This window comes from Xyrauchen texanus, chromosome 39 (assembly GCF_025860055.1).
Source record: "Xyrauchen texanus isolate HMW12.3.18 chromosome 39, RBS_HiC_50CHRs, whole genome shotgun sequence".
NCBI lineage: Eukaryota > Metazoa > Chordata > Actinopteri > Cypriniformes > Catostomidae > Xyrauchen > Xyrauchen texanus.
In genome coordinates this window covers 25580218-25600973 of record NC_068314.1, presented here as the reverse complement: position 1 = coordinate 25600973, position 20756 = coordinate 25580218, and the positions used below count along the sequence as shown (strand labels likewise).

The 20756-nt window shown below is 39.4% G+C and overlaps 1 protein-coding gene across 4 annotated transcripts in view; it reads right to left on the bottom strand.

The window, feature by feature from the left end:
• The window catches only part of LOC127633040 (chemokine-like protein TAFA-1), a 588934-nt gene that overhangs the window by 399743 nt on the left and 168435 nt on the right, over positions 1-20756 (bottom strand). For all 4 annotated transcript variants that reach the window (XR_007969165.1, XR_007969164.1, XR_007969163.1 and 1 more), the window contains exon 3: positions 4637-4777. Coding sequence is in view for 1 of the 4 variants with exons in the window: in XM_052111904.1 (XP_051967864.1) it covers positions 4637-4777 (141 nt within the window). In the remaining 3 variants the exon portion in view is untranslated. The remainder of the gene's footprint in view (positions 1-4636; positions 4778-20756) is intronic.

The following is a 20756-nucleotide window of genomic DNA, read 5'->3' as shown; positions in this document are numbered from 1 at the left end:
ATTTAGGGCCTTTCCAAAGCTCAAGAACACTGAACAGAAATATAAACATTAAACAGAGAAACATTAAACAAATATACATAGCAAACCAATGAACAATGGGAGAGTAGCAAGTTTCAAGTGTCCCGTAACACCGTCAAGACAGCATGTGAGACAGGCCGATAAAAAAATACATTGCGATCCATAGGCAGGATGAAACACAAAGTTACTCTGTAGTATTTCACCGCTAAACACCATAGCACTGAAATGATGGCAGATAAAACGAGAGGAAAGAACGAGGAAAGAGGAAGAACGTTCGCAGCAAGTATGTAGTTATTGCACAAATGAAGAAACATATTGTCCATATTTCTGTTCTTCGAATTCATTACATATGGCCAATTTACACTATCAAATTCTTATGAATGGTCTGTCTTCATTTATATGAACCTTGCTTGACAGGGAAAGTAATATATAATAGGATGCAGATGGTGCAATAACTGGAGAAAAAAACTCAGAATAAAATTGCACTTGACCTAGCCCATTAGCGCTTTGCCCGTGCAATTTCGCCAAACCACTTGCACCTAACTTTGTGCACATTTGCATGAAAAAATAAAAACTTTGTGGCCCTGCCCACTGACTTTGCATTTAAGGCTTAGCACTCTTAAAATAGGGCCCATGATGTAAAATGTATAAATCTTTACTATTTCTAGATCACTAATCAAAGGTAAGCAAATCTGCCCACTAGACATTGACCTTTAAACATGCAAAAACGGCCAGATACTTTTTGAAATTCTCAGATCCTCGTGGGAAACAAGAATCATCAGATTTTTTGCAAACTTGTGGAGTCTATGCCCACCATATTGATTATGTCACATATTCATTAAAATTGTTATGCAACCAATTTTGTAATGACACATTCTGCATTATATAAGAAAAATGCAAAACAGACTTAGAGCTCATTGTATAAAAATGAGTTTCAGAGTTCTGCTGAACCGGTGATCGGAGAAGTGTGTGCTTATGGATTCTGACAGTTCCGTCCATGCAGGGTGCCACTGATGTTCATTATTACAGACTTTCTTTGGAAGCCTAGCAGTCACAATACTGCCTCTGCCCTAGATGAGCTCTGAATGTTGTTAAAACATCGTCATTAAGGTGAGAAGCGAATGACACCATAGATATGCAATTCATCTTCAAAACTGGGGCAGAGTTTAATTGCAAACAAACAGACAGAATATGCAAATGCAGGAGATGCAGTAATTATGAAGTTACACATAACGGTAATTACAATGATTGCATCCCACATTGCCCTTGCTGGATTTTCATGGTGATGTGTGTCAGCTCTCCTGATTTGTTCTGGGCATGAAGCTTTGCAATCTTATGCCATATTTTTGTAGAGACATACACACTTAATCTTGTGATCATTGGGTTTTTTTTAAGCAGGAGTGTTTATCCACTATGCTTATGAAGTCATTTTACACTTTTGAAGCAATCTTGTGAGTGTGTGTTCCACAGGGTTTCTTTCAAATGCACCATGACAACCTGTCATGCTCTGCATTACAGCCTCTAGCAAAACAGAAGGCCTCATTCTACATCAGCGCTGGTTAGTGGAAAGAATGTGTGTGTGTGTGTGTGTGTGTGTGTGTGTGTGTGTGTGTGTGTGTGTGTGTATGTGTGAGCGTGTATTTATCACTTTGTGGGGACCAAATGTCCCCATAAGGATAGTAAAACCAGAAATTTTTGACCTTGTGGGGACATTTTGTCGGTCCCCATGAGGAAAACAGCTTATAAATCATACTAAATTATGTTTTTGAAAATGTAAAAATGCAGAATGTTTTCTGTGAGGGTTAGGTTTAGGGGTAGGGTTAGGTTTAGGGGATAGAATATAAAGTTTGTACAGTATAAAAACCATTATGTCTATGGAAAGTCCCCATAAAACATGGAAACACAACATGTGTGTGTGTGTGTGTGTGTGTGTGAGTGTGTGTGTGTGTGTGTGTGTGTGTGTGTGTGTGTGTGTGTGTGTGTGTGTGTGTGTGTGTGTGTGTGTGTGTGTGTGTGTGTGTGTGTGTGTGTGTGTGTGTGTGCAGAACAGAGGAAATGGCAGAAGACTCAGAGGCATCATGCCTATACCAACTGAATGTCCCCTCTGATGTCTGATTTGGAGTACATCCAAATATATATATTTTTATTTTTTATTTTATAACTAGCAAAATGTCCACTTCTCCATACAATAAAAGTTCATTGTGATCATTGGCTAAGGTAAGTTTAAATTTTGCCATGTTAAAATAGTTTGATAGGTTGGGATCATTATCTAAAAGTAACATGACTGCATTTGTGAAGGCAGCTGACATTAAGGAAGCTGTTCTACATCATTCATGATTTCTGTTTGAATTGAAAGCAATATTTTAGAAAACAATATATAAATGTATTATGGGCTCTAATGTGTTAAAAATAGCAATTAATTAATGTTCAGAGGTACCTTTAGTTTTGCACTTTTTAGGGTTAATGAATTAATTAGTTAATGATTTGTTAATTCTATACATATATTATTACAAAAGGTTTTTAGCACAGGCAGTTCTGGATAGATTTTCTGTACTTCTGAACTCTCTGCTGCACGAAATTGTGTATAAAGATTGGTTATTTTATCTCTCTGTGTGTAAATGCAGTATAAACAGCTGTATATAAGTATTTGGTGAATAAGGCCAGCATTTGACTTATTAATAAGGATGTTCTTTCAAGTCTTGTTGGGCCTGACATAACATGGGAAATTACATTAAAAAAAAACAAATATCAGTGAGAACCACACAGGAGCATGCATATTATAGGCCTATGTGTTTTACATATTGTGATGAAGTCTATCATATTTCTGAATGGATTTAATCTGAAAACTATGTTATTGTCAAATAAAACTGAAAAATACATTTAGATTGAAAAAAATTAATAAAATAAACATCAAAAATGTGTCTTAAATGTTGCATCCACATTTTGTGCCTCAGGCTTACAGATTAAACTCTAATCGTGATTCAAATAAATATAAAATATATTTACAGACATTTTTAGTCAATATTTATTTCAGTGTTCGCAGAGGGTTATCTATATTTAACAGAGAGGTCATGTTGTCCCCTTGGCATTTGCATAAAATTTGAATAAATCCTCTAAAATCACATCAAGGTGACAGCTGAAGCAAAATGTCATCTGAGGAATGCTTTGAAAGTCTGTTATGCCAAATTATGCTTGTCCAAATTTAAAACGGGCATTTGATTTTGCACTGTTGACTGGCTCATAATGGAAATCTGACAGAGCACTATTTACACCTGCCATAGGTTCTCTAAGAAAAACCCACATTTGATTTAAACACTGAGCTTTTGTATCATTGGTGTGAGAAAAAGCAATTTGAGACAATGGGTCTCATTCACTATTAATTGTGCAGCCTACATAATGTGTTACCTATCTGTCACTCACTCGATGTTGTGTCGATGTAGTGACACTATGGGTCGCTCTTGGGAGCCCCAAAAACCTCTGATCTTTGAGAAAATACCAATGGGAATTGTAGAGAGGAATTTGCATGCCACTCCCCGTACATACGGGTATAAAAGGAGCTGGCTCGCAACTACTTATTCCGATTTTTTCTTCAGAGACGAGCGGTTGTGTTCAGCGAGCTGAATTCCTATGCCATTCCATTCATCTCTGAGAGTAAAGCTGTTGGATTTTCGGTGCTTTACAGTGGTTTCCCCTCCTCGTGCACCAGTGGAGTGCAGAGAACACCCTTGGGTGCCTCAGCAGCTAAAAGAGTATAATCTTCCTAATAAAAGAGTATATTTCACTGACGGAGAGTCTTTTTAAAGATGCCTTTCAGTTTGTGTGTATTTCCTTATTGCTGTCGTTACCTCTCCGCTTCTGATGGCCACGAATGCTGTCTCACGTGCTTGGCCGCTGTCCACGTGGAGACGGTGTTCATGACCATAGCAATGTTGCGGTCGCAGCTTTCCTTCGAGGTTACATGATTGGTTGCGAGACACGCAGAGGCTTGCCTGTCTCGTGCCGCCAGTCCACGTAACAGTTCAGCTAGTCGTGGCTTTTCGTTTAGGAACCCCTAGTGTCACTACATCGACAGATAGGGAACGTCCTGGTTACTTTCATAACATCCATTCCCTGATTTGTCCCTGCTGCCACAACACTGAACTACCCGCTGAAATGGCCGGGACATTGTCTCGGCTCCTCAGCACAAAACCTGAATGAGTGGTTGCTAGCCAGCTCCTTTTCTACACATATATCTGGGGGAGTGGCATACAAATTCCATTTGCCAATTCCCATAGGCCTTTTCTCAAAGTTCAGAGGTGTTTGGGGCTACCAAGAGCAACTCCTAGTGTCACTACATTGACACAACGTCTTGTTCCCTCCATCAGGGAATGGAGGTTACGAAAGTAACCAGGACGTTTTACTTATGCATGCAGAAAAGGTTCACACACATAATTTCTGCCTGATGTGTACGAACATAAATTACATAAAATATATATATATTTTTTTGTACAAACAAATTTTACAGCCAATCATAAACAAATTCCTTCTAAACATAATTTCACTCATCAATGACACAAAAGATGATATATATGTTGTGATGATGCAGTTAACCATGTGTAAGTCAAATCTGGATTCATACCATCTACACAGGAGGGTTTGTTTCGTGTTGTGCCAGCCACTTTTCCTGGTAAACATGAGCACTTGACTGTTTGGGAGCGCTCCTCAATGCGGTTCTTATTGCAGCATCTGTGTGCAGCGATGACCTCACACTTTCCTCCCTCTGTGAATACAGAAACACACACAAGTATATATCAGTGGCACATACAGTATCAGCAGCACAAATATTACAGTGACACATAACCAAGATACTCCCATAACTTTGACATATAATAAAGGCTCACATATTTCAGTTTGGTCGGCAGCATCTGAGGTACACGCATATCAGTGATATGCATCAGAGAAATACACTATTCAGTGATGTGTACCAGAGATACAAACAAATCAGTGACAAGTACATATTTATGAGTTCAACACTGAGAGAGAAGAACACACAGTGTGTACATGGCATAAAGAAGAAGGGAGAGACAAGACAAGAGACAAGTCTTGGATTTTATAAATGCAGGAAACAGTGATTTCACAAACAATAATAAGCAATGCATTTATTTATTTTATTGCAACATTAGTTCCAGTATCTAATTTAATTAGACAAGTAATGTTCCAAGAGTGCTGATATTTTGATTAACAGCATTGGGAGGGTTCACTGTTTGTTTCGCTCTGCTTGCCCATGCTTGCTGCGTTGCACGCCTACATCAGTTGATCCTGCTTTGGCAACTTTAGAAACGACATTCATTGGCGGAACAAAAATAAACAAAATAGCTGCTCCTATTGTGTCTAAAATGTAAGTTACTTTGTATAAACTTCTTGTTTATACAGAGTTTAGTAAAGCAATGTAGCGACACAGAACTAAAAGTGGCAGTCCACAGAGAGAATACATTATTGGCTTTACTTGTGGCTGGAACAGCACTTTAAACACGTGACATCTCCCTAAATGAACTAATTTAAAATGACGTTGGGTGTAGTATAAACTCACCTACTGTGCTTCAGTTCGTCCAGGAGACCTATGTCAGATTGTTACTTAAAAATGTGTTAATATATGTAGACATTAACATTAACAAAGATTAATAAATGCTGTTATATTAGCAGTTCATTAGTTTGTTTATGTCATTTATTGTGTAAACTAATATTAATGTATACAACCAGTACATTTTTACTGAATATCATTATACCCATGAGGGTAAACAAGCAATCCAATCTGATCAAATTCACAGACCTGAAACCTCTGCTCCTTAATTAGATTAACTTTCAGAGTCATTAGTTAAAACAGCATTAGAGCAAATGGCCCTTGTAAAAAGCCTCTAAAGAGAATATTATAGGCTCTTCCACAGTTTCACACTGCCAGGCTTTCCATGTAATTACCATGTATTCTTCCTTTTTTTCTCCACATTGCAAATTGCCCTTGAAGCATGTTGCTTATCGTATCTAAATGACAAGCCTTTACCCTGGCTGGATGTATACAAAGGCCTTTATGTGGAGCAGAGAAAGGCTGCCGTGGTTTGGTTTGGGGGGAAAATGTGGACGCCTATGGTACTGTTATGACTGAGTAGGTAAGACTCGTTCTCTGGGCTAGATAATAAAGGGCCATGAGACAGAGCAATTATGAAGTCATCACAGCAATTACAATGCACCCTGTTCTTCAACACACACACAAACTCACTTTACAGTATATGGGGGGCAATGTGACATGCACTGCAGTAAAGTGGACCCCACTATGACAAAAAGAGGATAAAATAAGAAAAGATCAGATTGCGTAAAAAGCTACTAATGGGACACCATAACAATGGAGAGCACCCTGAGGAGAGGTGGGGTGATTCAGTGGGGATTGAAGCGTGGTAATGGTTTCCCCCTCTCAGAGTGGGCTAAGCTCACAGCTACACATCAACCCCAAGAAAGGGAAAAACAAGGGAACAGTGGTGGACTGAAGTGGAGGACAGGAAAAGAGAAAGAAGGAGGGGATAGGAGAAATGGAGGCAGGTAGCTCCCTTGCTGGGCCAGGCAGGGCCGTTTGAGTAATGACTGAGCTGTTGGAAGCGCACATCTCACACAATTATAAAGCGGCCAGGTAATTCAGCCAGTGGGGTTGCTGCAGAAAGGCCCTCCATCAGATGCTCCCCTTTCCCCAACACCAGAGGAAACCCTCTTTATCTTCCCCTGACAGCTGTCCACCCGCCCGCTTTCACATCACTACAATTACACCAGAGCTCATGCGAGGGCATCCAGAAGAGAGTGCACCATGCTGACTGGAGCGAAAGTGTACAAACAAGAAGAGGGTAAGAAGAAAACTTCTTGTACATATCTATTTTCTTAATATTTTTTATTTTTCATACATACCATGGTTTTCCAAATATACAGTGGCCCTAATAATTATTTAGACACTTAGGTCACACAATGTAAAAAAAAAATTAAAAAAAAACTTAACCAATTGGCAAATTTTAGAGGATGTATGTATAAAGTCAGTTCCTGACAGCATAAACTTTTGTCGAAAATTTTAACGGTATATTGTTTTTTATATATATCATGCTTTGATGTGTTTACAATAGCCAGCTTCCCTGAGAAAGCAAGACACATTTTGCTGTAGCCCCAAAGAGCGTTTATTGATAATTTTACGTTGGGATCTGGGTTAGGTTAAATACAATTCTTGATATTTTGCAATTCTGATATACCATTCTAAGAACTAACAACTATTTATGGTGAATTAATTTGAATAAACATAAGCGAAAAATTGTGAGACAATGCAAATTTTGGATGGCACAAGTGTTAGAGAGAAAATTACAGAAGATAAAAGTTTCCCCTTCCTCAATATCTTTGCATTTTAATTTTTTTTTCCAAACTCAGGGTTCAGGCTTCAGGGTTATGCAAGAATGAACAATTGAAATATAAACAGGCCTAAAGGGGCGGTCACACTACACTTCGCACTCCATTCACTCCCATTCAAATGCATTTGAACATTAGAGACCGGAAACACAAGTTCATGCAAAGCAATTTCACATTCCGCTGCATACAAAAGTTCAAGTATGATGAACTCTAAACTGTGAATATGTATGAGGAGAATATGTGTGATCAATAGAAGATAAAAACATCACAGACTAGCTCGGTTTCCATCTAAATGTTTCAGATTTTTTTAAGTGCATTTCTAAAAATTAGACTAAAGAAAATACGAATCATTGAGCCTTTCCATCCACTACATCATGCACATTATCTTGAGTCAAGTCAAGCCATCCTTTATATATAGAGCACATTTAAAAACAATAGAAGATGCTTTACAGATCAAACAAGCAAAATTACAGAGTGATATAAAAAGAGATTGATTTAAAGTTAAATATAAAACATAATAAAATAAAGATGTAAGTGTGACACAGTCACACTTAGATCAATAACAGCAATGAGGAACACTTAATAAAAGTTGATCAGAAGACCTGAGCTCTCTGGTAAGGTAGTAAGGGTGTAGAAGGTCACTGATGTATTGGGGCGCGAGACTAGATAGTACCTTGTAGACAAAAAATCTGAACAGGACCTAACTGGGCAACCAGGCATGTTAAGGAGGTCATGGTGCAACCTAAAATCAGAACTTCGGTTTTGCTTTCATTTAATTGAAAGAAATTGTTTGCCAGCCAATGTTTAATATCTCTGAAGCAATTTAGGGCATTCTCAGATGAATAATTCTTGTCTACACCACTGGGAAATAATATTAGGAATCGTCAGCATAACAGTGATAAGATATGCTTTACTTCTGAAAAACAGAGCTCATGGGAAGCATATACAGGGAATATAACAAGGGTCCTAAGATCAACCCTTGAGGTACACCACACTGTAAATGAGCCAAAAATTACCTATATTTACAGAGAACATCCTTTCTTTTAGATAGGATGTAAACCACTGGAGGGCCATTACCTGGATGCCAACCATACATTCTAGACAAGGTCTCTTGGGTGGCATCCAAAAAAGCATTTTTTTGTTGGTTTCAAACAGAATCAATTGTTTTGAACAATACTTATGGTTGATTTGCATTATCAGAGGTTAATGTAAAGAAAAACGTAGCTTTTGCTTCTTTTCAGCTCTCTGAAAGTTACTTAAATTCTACTTAAAATGTCATAAGAGAACTGAATCTTGTCTCTTTTCCAATTGAGCTCAGCTTTTCTGCACTCTTTTATGAGAGTGTGGGTGACGTCATTTAGACAAGGCTGTGAAACGCACTTAGCTCTCCTTGGCTTAAGCAGAGTGACATTATCAAGTGTTAAAATACAAGATTTATTAAAAGTTTCAACCAATGATTCAGTGTCGAGTCCAGCCAGCTAAGACATCATCTGTGAAATTAGTGAGATAGAATCCTGAAAAAAGGTTGGCAGTAGACGAGTGAATGGACTGGGAGTGACGTAAGGGCTAAGAAAAAGTAGGCAGAGGACAAGTAGAGACTAAAATATTATTGAATAATGCCAATATATAAGGCCTTTAAGTTGGATACAGAAAGACCATAAGCAAGATCTTATTTATGAGCCATATTGTGTGTAAGACCAGTGGCATGTCGTACAAAATATAAAGAGATAAATTCATTTACCAGAAGTTTTGATGGACAGCATACATGAATATTAAAATCCCCAAGAATCAGGACTCTGTCACCACGAGACACCAGTCCAGAGAGAAATTCTGAAAATTGTTGGATGAAGTCCTTATTAAATCTGGGAGGTCCGTACACAAGAGCACAGAAAGCAGGACCCAAGATGTCAGTCTTTAATATTTGGACCTTAAAACTGCATGACCATAGGCACTGTCCTGCATTTACAAGTGTTTCTAAAAACAGTGGCAATGCCAACTCCTCGCCATAAAGTCTGTGGGGAATATAAAAAGTCACATCCTGGCAGTGTTAGATCCCCCAGGGCCATTTGTTCACCAGGATTCAGCCAGGACTCAGTGATGAATAAAAAGTAAAATTATTGTGATATAAATAAGTCACTCAGAATAAAAGACTTGTTGATATTGAACGTGCATTAATGAGGGCCATCTTAGTGGCAACATCTGCTTTCACCAGTCGGAGTGCAACGGCGTGAAGACCAGATGGCCAGAATGTGGTGGTTGTCTGAGGAATAAACTGGTAATCGCATGGATGTCAGCGTGACCCTTGATGGACATACCGGGGGCAACGCGCAATTCCAAGAGCAGCACAATAGTTATAAACTCCATCTGACAGGTGGGCTGAGGAATTCAAATGCCGTAAATCCAGAGATGAGTAGAATAAAATCATATTGGAAGAAAGATGATTGCATGAACTTGCAAACAAGCAGGGAGCTCTCTGCTGAAACTGGCAAGGGGCCAACAGCAAAACTCCAACAGGAGTTACGTACAGAATTTAAGACTGTACGTAGCACCCCTGGTGAAGACCATCGATGAGTGCAGCGGCGTTTATTTCCTTAGAGGTAATCAAGTCAGACGTGAAGTGTGCGTAGTTCCCCCTCTGTGGCTCACTTCGAAGTTGGGTCGAGTGAAGTGACACTAGGGGATTTTCTTGAATGGTCACAGATGCTTTCTTGTGTGTCTGGGCCGTGATCACACTGAGGCAGCGTTTGTGGATGGTTCGTGTTCACACTGCGGTACTCAGGCACCTCAGCCGTCTAGGGCTTCAGGTCAACTGGGAAAAGAGGAAGCTCATCCCGGTTCAGAGCATCTCTTTTCTCGGCGTTTTCATCTCTTTTCTCGGTGAGACCGAGTTAGACTCCATTGTTCACACTACCGGAAGTCCCAAATGTCGGTAGCACAAATTCAGTGCATGAAATGCGAGATGAGAGAGACGCCTTGTTATCATGGAGCATGCCAAATTACCTCCTTGCTTCAGGGAGAGTTTCATTTGAATGCTTGGAGCAATTGTATCAGGTTTTATTAAATGCTGTTGGAGATGCTGCAGAATAAGTGTTATCTATGATTTAATGAGAGTTGAAATACCTGTGATGCCCATATGCCACCAGCCTCTGCATATCTGGGAGCGCCCGCTCTCAAAACTGTTCTGATGGATAGTGACAAATCACTTTAATGACCAACTGTGGGTTAAACACTTCTGTATGACAAAGGGTATGTTTGAAGGATTATGTGTCAAGGTCGGGCCTTTTGTTGGGCCAGTCAAGCTATTGCACACTCATAACGCACACAAATGGTCAAAACACGTCATTGTTTTGTGAACAAACTGTTTCCATCACCTTAATGCACATTATAACTAATGAAAATCTCTAGAAAATTCACCTCTGTCGAGCACAATACAATTTTAAGAGTTTATTTGCAAAAGTAAGCATTTCCATTCTTGATTTCTTATACACAATTTAAAAAATATGTATTTTAAAGCTGCAGGAAAGTGAGCAGACGGTACATTTTAAATATAATATTATTTGTTATTTGTGATTTATTATTTATTAAAACCAGAAGCCCTCTCCAATGACATCATATCCTTGTTCATTGTGGTGTCTGGCCATATTCAAACCTAGTGTCAACACCCCTTAAGCAGGCAGTGGACATGATTGCCAACAATGTGCAGTCATGTTTGAGCAGTAGGCATTCATTAATTGAAAATATTTGGCGAATTTATGCTTAGTTCTAATCTCCCATTAAAACATCCACCCCAACATCCTGCTGATAGGATTACAAAAAAAAAAATGTTTACGGCTCTTCTTGACAGCTCACTCTGTATCCATTACCCCTACACTCATCGTAGACTGACTCGATGAAATATCAGTACTCACAGGAGAACCTGAAACCACAAAACACGATGAAAAGTCTCTCAGGACTATATATTTAACCTATGCTAACTGCTTTAAATGTCTTATTGTCTATTTTACAATTTCCTACTTTCCTCATTTATGGTTTTCTAAGGCCATTGTCAGAGCCTGGATGGGTAAGATTCACACACTTGTTCAGTTAGTGTGAATCATTACTCCCCGTGGTGTTCTTTCAGCATGCAGTTGTCTAGCAGCCATTCATTTCTAGTCATTATTGAAGAGCATGAATTTCCATGAAGAGGGGAATGGCTTGTCATGAGGAATGGGCTCTTTATGGCTATATCCTATGAGCCTATACTGAAAGCTTTTAAATCCATGCTATAGTTCACTGATCCAATTCTAGCCCAGACAACCCTCAGATGTATTATTTTTGTCCTGGTTTTGAACTGTTCAAAAAACAAGCTGACACATAATATGAAAACTTGTGGTACTCTACCACATTAACGAACAGATTTAAAAAGTACCTATTAAAAAGCTATAAAAAATGACCTTGAAAGCCTGACAACATTTTTAACCGCTGGAGCTATTTTTTTCAGCGTCTTTTCAACCAAAAAAAATGAAGAATACTGCCTATAAATGTCCACGACTTTTCCATGACCTTTCCAGTCATTCATGATCTCTGGAACATTAGTATTTTATTTACTTTTACATGTGTTAAAAAGCACTTGTTTAACGGCTGTGGCTGAGTTGGTAAAGCGGGTAGGCCACTAATCGCAGGATTGGTGGTTAGAATCCCGGCCCACACGACTCCATGTGCTGAAGTGTCCTTCGGCAAGACACTGAACCCCAAGTTGCTCCCAGTGGCAGGTTAGCGCCTTGCATGGCAGCTCAGCCACCATTGGTGTATGAATGTGTGTATGAATGGGTGAATGTGTCACAGTGTAAAGCGCTTTGAATACCATTAAGGTTAAAAAGGCGCTATATAAGTGCAGACCATTTTTTTATGTGTTGCTACATTTTAGTATTTTCATAAAAATAATTGGCCCTCCATGCCCATAACAGTTTTTTTTATTTATCTCACAGTAGCTAAGAGATAAATCAGACCCCAGAGCACATTTACAGAGCACATTTATCTGACAACAATAAACAGAGCCTCTGTATATCTGTTTTATGGGCAAGGTACTGGCTCAAATCAAAAACATTGTGACACAGAATGGTGTATTTCTTTGCACTGTATCTCATTGCTTTTGACTATGACTTAAGGTGAGACTAATGGAGAGTAATAATAAGTTTACCTACCGCAAAGTGTCTTTCACTGGGATTTAATGCTTTACATCCTGCGGCAGCACAAGTATGTGAGTTTGCTGGGTTGCTGAAATCAAGAGAGGCCAGTGAGGCAGATCTTTGCAAAGGCATCAGACAGGTGGACATTAAACCATCCTGCACTGGTACCATCTGTGCCCAGCATGAGTGCAGGGTAATGACACCTCCAGACTGAGTCTAGTGCATAATTTCTTAGTGGACAAATGGCCAGCCCATTAAATGATGGAGAGGAGTGTTAGAAACAGCCCTGCTGCTGAGGCTAAACTCATTTACACCATGTTACTGTAAGCTACAGGTAATCACCGCTCCAATACCTGTGTGTGTGTGTAAGCAGAGGTACATCTGTTGACTTTATGGCTGCTTGGGTGTTAAGCATTATTTCTTCAAGGTAAGAAATATTAAAATGCCTGATGTCAATAAAACTAACTTCACATGGACAATGTCTATCAGGGTTAAAAAATAACACTTTGTAAGCTGCAAATTGGCTATCGTGAGTAAAGTGAAACTGCTTTTAGTCAGTCGGTTACTTCATTAGGAACTTCAACATTAACAAGCATATTCCCCAAAATTTGTGCCATTTTTTCATAAAAGTCTGAGTCTTATTCACAATCACCCTTAATCTTAAGTAGGCACAATCAGAGCAGAAATAGCAGTGTGTCTTGAGTTTTTAAATGAAGTCATTGCTTTCCACATAAACATGCTTTCTATGTACATTAGGCTCATTATAGATTGCACTTTGATCACGAAACTCTGTTCTGTTTGCCCGTCGCATATGACATTGCCCGAGTTAAACAGGCGGGAACTGAATTTAAAAGAGATGTTTGTGTACATTTTCTATTATTCATGGCAGCAGTGCTTCATCAAATAACGATTAAATGATGGAGAGGAGTCTTAAAAACTGGCACAGTAGAATAACTATAGGCAGTGCAGGGTGTGCAGCAGCACTGGGGCCCGGCCTTGAAAGGGGGCCGAAAGAAAACCTTGAAAATGAATGCAGGCCCAACGGGCAATGAAAACGTATAAAAACATAAGGCTAAACTGGTGCTGAATCACTAAGTTAACTTGTATAACATGCAGCATGTGACACAATGACCTGTGCTGAAAGAATACATGATTCATAAAACAGCAATATAAAAAATAATGCAAAATATGCTTTGAAGAAATATTTCTTGCTGGTAAATTTCTCAATTCACTCACCTTTGGAAGGTGTGACAAATAGTTAGTTTGAGCCCTGTTATATGTAGTTTTATAAACAAGGTTCGGGAGGACCATAAACAGCTGCTTACCTCTACATGGCATCAAGTTTTCCGGCATTCTGCCCACCCACTGCCCAGGAATAGACCCAGGCAGTGACTCAGATCATCGAATCACAATGGAGGACGGGCCCGCCTAAAGCACTCAAGGGCTCTCCCATTCAAACCGAAGTGAGGGTTCTCCCATTTCGAATGCTGAGTGAGCTATTCATGTTTATTTGTATAGTGGGCTCTCCCATTCAAAGCTCGGTGCACTCTTCCAGTCGAATGCAGTAAGCCCCAGTTCAATCGCAGGTTCGGCACACCTGCTCGAGTGGCCACCAGGCTCCCTCCCCCGGGGTTCACACTTTCGATCCATCCATCGAACACACTAAGCCTGGAGGGAGACTTAAGGTTGGTCTGGTTGGCCCCCGCGTTCGGGCATATCGATACCCCCAGCGGTATTTCTATGCGGCCGCAACCACCACTGACTCTTCAGTGGTTTCACCTAATTTTCATTCTCCATCTCTTCCTATTCTATACCTCCCAGTTTCTTATACCCTGAGCGGACCCTAGTGAGAGGCTGCCTCCACAAGCAACCCCCGCTTGTTCTATCATACTTTGGCACATCTGCACACATCTCACAGGGCTCAGCAAGCACCTCCCCCTTCCCAAACAAATTTCATTGCTCCACGCTCCTTTTGGGGGTACAATATCATACAGAATCATAAATACTCTCGTCTCAAATACAAGACTCCATAGACAAAAGCTTGCTGTCCCATTTTCTGGCTTCTTTTGAGATGTATTTGTGCTCAGGTCAAACCTCAAGTCCTTCGCCCAGGACAGCGAGCCACAGACCTTTACCTCTATAATCCTCTAAGCAGGATTACATTAATTTGTGAACTACTTGTTTTTATTTTATTTTTGTAACTTTAGGTTTTTCTAGGCCCGAGGCCATCACAGTATGAGATGAGAATGAGAATGGGAATGAAATGCTGTTTATTCGCATTGGGACACGCCTTGAGTGTCACGTGGTCTGAAGCTCTTTTTCAATCCTGGCAATTTATTGGCTGGTGGCACTTAAGTGATGCCCCTAGAGAGCTATGTCATGGGCTCCATAAAGAGCTCGCTTTGGCACCATCGAGTAATGTTTTCTGCAGGAATGCACAAGCTGCAGCATCTCTTTCCTACTCAGGGAAACAGGGTCACGTTTCACATAACCGAGACTATCCCTTTCAAGGGAACTCGAGCTTTGCATTGGGAACGATATACATTCACGCCATGCGAACAGTAGCTGCCAACTGTCTACGCCCATGTGGCAAGCATATAGCAGTGCACAACCGAGTTAAAGCGTCTGAATAAAACAGAGAAAATTATGAGTTTACTCCTGTTCCAACAGAGACAACTTGGGAAGTAGGAGTCAAACCCTCATCCAGATTATAAAATCTAACAAATGTATGCGGAGAGGACCACCCTACCACCATAAAAATTCCTCCAAGGATGCACCTCAGGCCAAAGCCCATGAGGATGCCAAGTTCCTTGTATTATGGGCTCGAATACCCGAAGGTGAAGGTAAACTGTGCGCTTCGTAAGCACTTGAAATTGTATCAGTAAGCCAATGAGACTGTCTTTGCTTGGACACTGAAACACCTCTGTTGCGGCCACAAAAGCACACAAACAAATGCTCTGACTTACACCACTGGCTAGTACTGTAAACATATACTCGCAGCACCCAAACTGGGCAAAGCATATGCAATCTTTCATGCTCCTACAACTCAAATGGGGAGGATAGAAAGAAAATCCAGCACTGTAACGACAGAGAACTGAACTGGATTTTCACCTCATGCTGTACACCAAGAAGCAAAAATACACCAATTGAACATATAAAGCTTCCTAGTTGATGGAGCTCTAGCATTCAGAATGGTATCAACAACAGTGGGGGATAACCCATCAATCAAAAGAGTGTCAAATGCTGCCCTGATGTTTTACACAATTAGTTTTACACCATTATTGAGCCGCAGTATTTTAGAGGTATTTTTCAATTAGCCACGAATAAACTGGAAGCACCATCCAAGGCCAGAAGGACCCAATGGCACCCTATCAGTAGAGTAAGTATCATGTTTTGTTTGTTGCTATAGCTACTATATAGAAATATATAGGCTACATAACAAAGTTTTCACACATACCAGAATTCGATGGAAAAACAGCACGGACCCAGCCGATTAATTCAGATATCGACCCTTTGTTTCTTTCGATGGTCTAAAATCCTCAAGGGTAAAATGTTCACTGCACACCCTCCAATATTTGAGAGAATATAGGTGTGTACTGATATCCAGGTTCAGCACGACAAGCCAGAGCTTCAATCGGTCATGATCATGTACATGCAATCGATGAAAAGTTTATATTTTTCCCAGCATGTATTTTCTTTGGGGTTTCTGAAGGTTGAAGCATTCAGGATACACACACCAAATGACCATATTGAACAATACACTTATACAAACCTACAGCAATGACAATTAAACTTTTGTACAGTGCTCCTTCTCTTGTAAACAATGATGGACTTCCTGCCTCGTCCATGTGATGCGTGACCTTACCAACAAGCTTACGTCATCCCTCTCATGAGCATGCGTCACAGAGATGTACATGTAGTGCCCCCTACCCTTAACCATTAAATGGGTGGAGCACCCGAGTTCCTAAGGTGTCTCTTTAAAAATATAAATCCCCTCCAGTATCCTATAAACTACTGTGACAAATTAAATGAATAACGCTTTTAAATTCCCTTTTAGGTGTAATATGTTTACCCTAAAATATGAAGCTTTCAATCAACACAAAAGCTAAGTATCAAGAAATAACAACTATATTTATTAATCACAATAAATATGAACAAAAAAAATTATTTAATGACTTGCCTGTCTTTTCTGACTGAATACCCCAAAGTTATAATACAATAATGTAAAAATAAAATACAGAAATGAAATGAACGTTCACATTAAATATTCCCAAAGGAATATTAATCAGCTCACATTTTACTAAATGAATAAATGAAATCAATATTTCACAATATATCAGTGCACTTAAACAAAACTTAAATAAATACTCATTTCAGGAGGATTTTTCAACTTTTTAACAATATAACTCTTTCAAAATGAAAATATAAATCTCTATATAAATATGTTAACAATCAATAGATATTTGTGGGCCCACACACACTCACACTCTCACACACCCACCCGTTGCCGGCCTGTAAGTGGCTTGAGAGCGTTGTGGCCTTACAAACACTCAAATGGCCTAACAAATGGCCTCTTCACTCTAAAGAGCACATTAAATAAAATAAATGTCACCTGAACTCCTCTTTGGAATCCAAACAAATCCAAACGATCATTCACATACTCCCATGTAGATCATCGATTTGTCCGTAACCACACTCAGCAGTCCGCTGAATTAACGGAAAATCTTCTTCCTCTCAACATCTGTAGTCTACTTAACTCCAACGACATTTAAAGATCATTAATGACGTTATCTGTCACTTACTCACAGTTACTCACACAAATGAACGTAAAACTCCGGATTCTCAAATTAAATCCGATACTCGATGCACACAGTTCTCTCTCACGTGGAGATCTGATGAACTCACACAGTTTCGCTGTGCAGCGAACTTAGCTGAAACTAAGTTATTTAAACTCTCAAAGAAAATAAACACAATCAATCACATAAACAGTGTTATAAACGCTTATCACCTTAAGAGATGAACTTAACACACTGGGTTAGTGGTTAAAAAATAAACTTTCTTTCCCATAAACGCACAAGCAAATCTTATGACTTATCTCTCCGATCAGCCATCTTCTCTCTCTCCTCCTATATCCAATCACAATCCATAGCCCCTCATAGAGGCGGGATTAAACAAAATAAACATCCAGTGATCAATTAAATGAGCAAACTTGCTTATTGTACGTAACTCTTAAAGAAACATACTTAATTGTTTTTTCATTTCACATAACAAGAAAACAAAACCCCAAATAAACCTTATTAATTAAATGAACATTATTTATGTTAATATTATCCCCATCTTAGAATAATAATACCAGCCATATATCAAATAATAAGTTTAACCCTACCCTGGTTACATATGGAAGCGAACATTTGTAGTTAAAAAGTACAGTGGGTACGGAAAGTATTCAGACCCCCTTAAATTTTTCACTCTTTGTTATATTGCAGCCATTTGCTAAAATCATTTAAGTTCATTTTTTTTCCTCATTATTGTACACACAGAACCCCATATTGACAGAAAAACACAGAATTGTTGACATTTTTGCACATTTATTAAAAAAGAAAAACTGAAATATCACATGGTCCTAAGTATTCAGACCCTTTGTTCAGTATTTATTAGAAGCACCCTTTTGATCTAATACAGCCATGAGTCTTTTTGGGAAAGATGCAACAAGTTTTTCACATCTGGATTTGGGTATCCTCCGCCATTCCTCCTTGCAGATCCTCTCCAGTTCTGTCAGGTTGGATGGTAAACGTTGGTGGACAGCCATTTTCAGGTCTCTCCAGAGATGCTCAATTGGGTTTAAGTCAGGGCTCTGGCTGGGCCATTCAAGAACAGTCACGGAGTTGTTGTGAAGCCACTCCTTCGTTATTTTAGTGGTGTGCTTAGGGTCATTGTCTTGTTGGAATGTGAACCTTCGCCCAGTCTGAGGTCCAAAACACTCTGGAGAAGGTTTTCGTCCAGGATATCCCTGTACTTGGCCGCATTCATCTTTCCCTCGATTGCAACCAGTCGTCCTGTCCCTGCAGCTGAAAAACACCCCCACAGCATGATGCTGCCACCACCATGCTTCACTGTTGAGACTGTATTGGACAGGTGATGAGCAGTGCCTGGTTTTCTCCACACATACCGCTTAGAATTAAGGCCAAAAGTTCTATCTTGGTCTCATCAGACCAGAGAATCTTGTTTATCACCATCTTGGAGTCCTTCAGGTGTTTTTTAGCAAACTCCATGCAGGCTTTCATGTGTCTTGCACTGAGGAGAGGCTTCCGTCGGGCCACTCTGCCATAAAGCCCCGACTGGTGGATGGCTGCAGTGATGGTTGACTTACTACAACTTTCTCCCATCTCCCGACTGCATCTCTGGAGCTCAGCCACAGTGATCTTTGGGTTCTTCTTTACCTCTCTCACCAAGGCTCTTCTCCCCGATAGCTCAGTTTGGCCGGACGGCCAGCTCTAGGAAGGGTTCTGGTCATCCCAAACGTCTTCCATTTAAGGATTATGGAGGCCACTGTGCTCTTATGAACCTTAAGGGCAGCAGAAATTTTTTGTAACCTTGGCCAGATCTGTGCCTTGCCACAATTCTGTCTCTGAGCTCTTCAGGCAGTTCCTTTGACCTCATGATTCTCATTTGCTCTGACATGCACTGTGAGCTGTAAGGTCTTATATAGACAGGTGCGTGGCTTTCCTAATCAAGTCCAATCAGTATAATCAAACACAGCTGGACTCAATTGAAGGTGTAGAACCATCTCAAGGATGATCAGAAGGAATGGACAGCACCTGAGTTAAATATATGAGTGTCACAGCAAAGGGTCTGAATACATAGGACCATGAGATATTTTAGTTTTTCTTTTTTAATAAATGTGCAAAAATGTCAACAATTCTGTGTTTTTCTGTCAATATGGGGTGCTGTGTGTACAATAATGAGGACAAACAATGAACTTAAATGATTTTAGCAAATGGCTGCAATATAACAAAGAGTGAAAAATTTAAGGGGGTCTGAATACTTTCCGTACCCACTGTATATAAGTATTGTTTTGTTTCTAAAAATAATCAAGCGTTTGGGTTCAGAAGAACTTTATTTGTCGACTGGAGCAGTGTGGATTATTTTGATGCACCCTAAATATGCATTTTGGAGTACATTCACTTGCATTTTTTAAAGGAGGAGGCCTGAAATGAAATCCTAAAAATCTTAAATTCTGTTTCGATGAAGAAAGCAACTCAGATACATCTTGGATGGCCTGAGAGTGGGGTAAATTATCAGCAAATTTCATTTTTGGGTGAACGACTCCTAAGGCTATTTAATGGCTTTTCAGCAAATGTTGACAGTAAAAAAAGTGAAGCAATTCATGAAACACCAAATGTGTAAGGTTACATGCCAAAAATATCAAGCCATTTTTTTAGGACAACAAATTGTTGTAATACATTTTATTAAATTGAATTGTGTAAAACATATGCAAAAACCTCCCCCAAATATAATGTATGAAAAACTATAATATATTGCCCAAATTATAATATATATCGTTATATACTATACTTACACCTATTAAAATAGCTGTTCATGTGTAAGCCAGTGTGTTTCAGTGATAATAAGCTATACATAACAAGCCAGATAACAGATGTGTGACTTCTGTTTTCACATTGTGGAGACAGGAATACAGATTGTCATACCTGACAACTCAACTCAAGCATACCTGTCATTTTTAACAAAGACAATTACAATATCTGTATCTCAAAATCATCACAGGATAAATACAAAGCCCTGATGGCATGATGAGCCTGTAATTTATAGAGTAAGAAAGATAGACCCGGAAACTGAAATCGGCAGAGAACACACTATGACTGGAAATAACTTTACGCCCAGTGTGGAGAGATTTTCATTCCCAGATTAAATTGTAATGTATTGCAAAGGCAAACACACAGCAGTCTGGCTAACCTGATTAATTCACTATTTCCATAAAACGTGGCTTAATTACAGTGCAGCATGGAGAAAATGGATGCTTTAAATGCTCATATTTTCTCAAGTTTGTAAAATGTTTAATCTTTTACAAATTCTCTCTCTATTCCTCTTTCTCCCTCACCAACCCTAATTGGTGAGGGACCCATGCTCAAACTAAGTAAA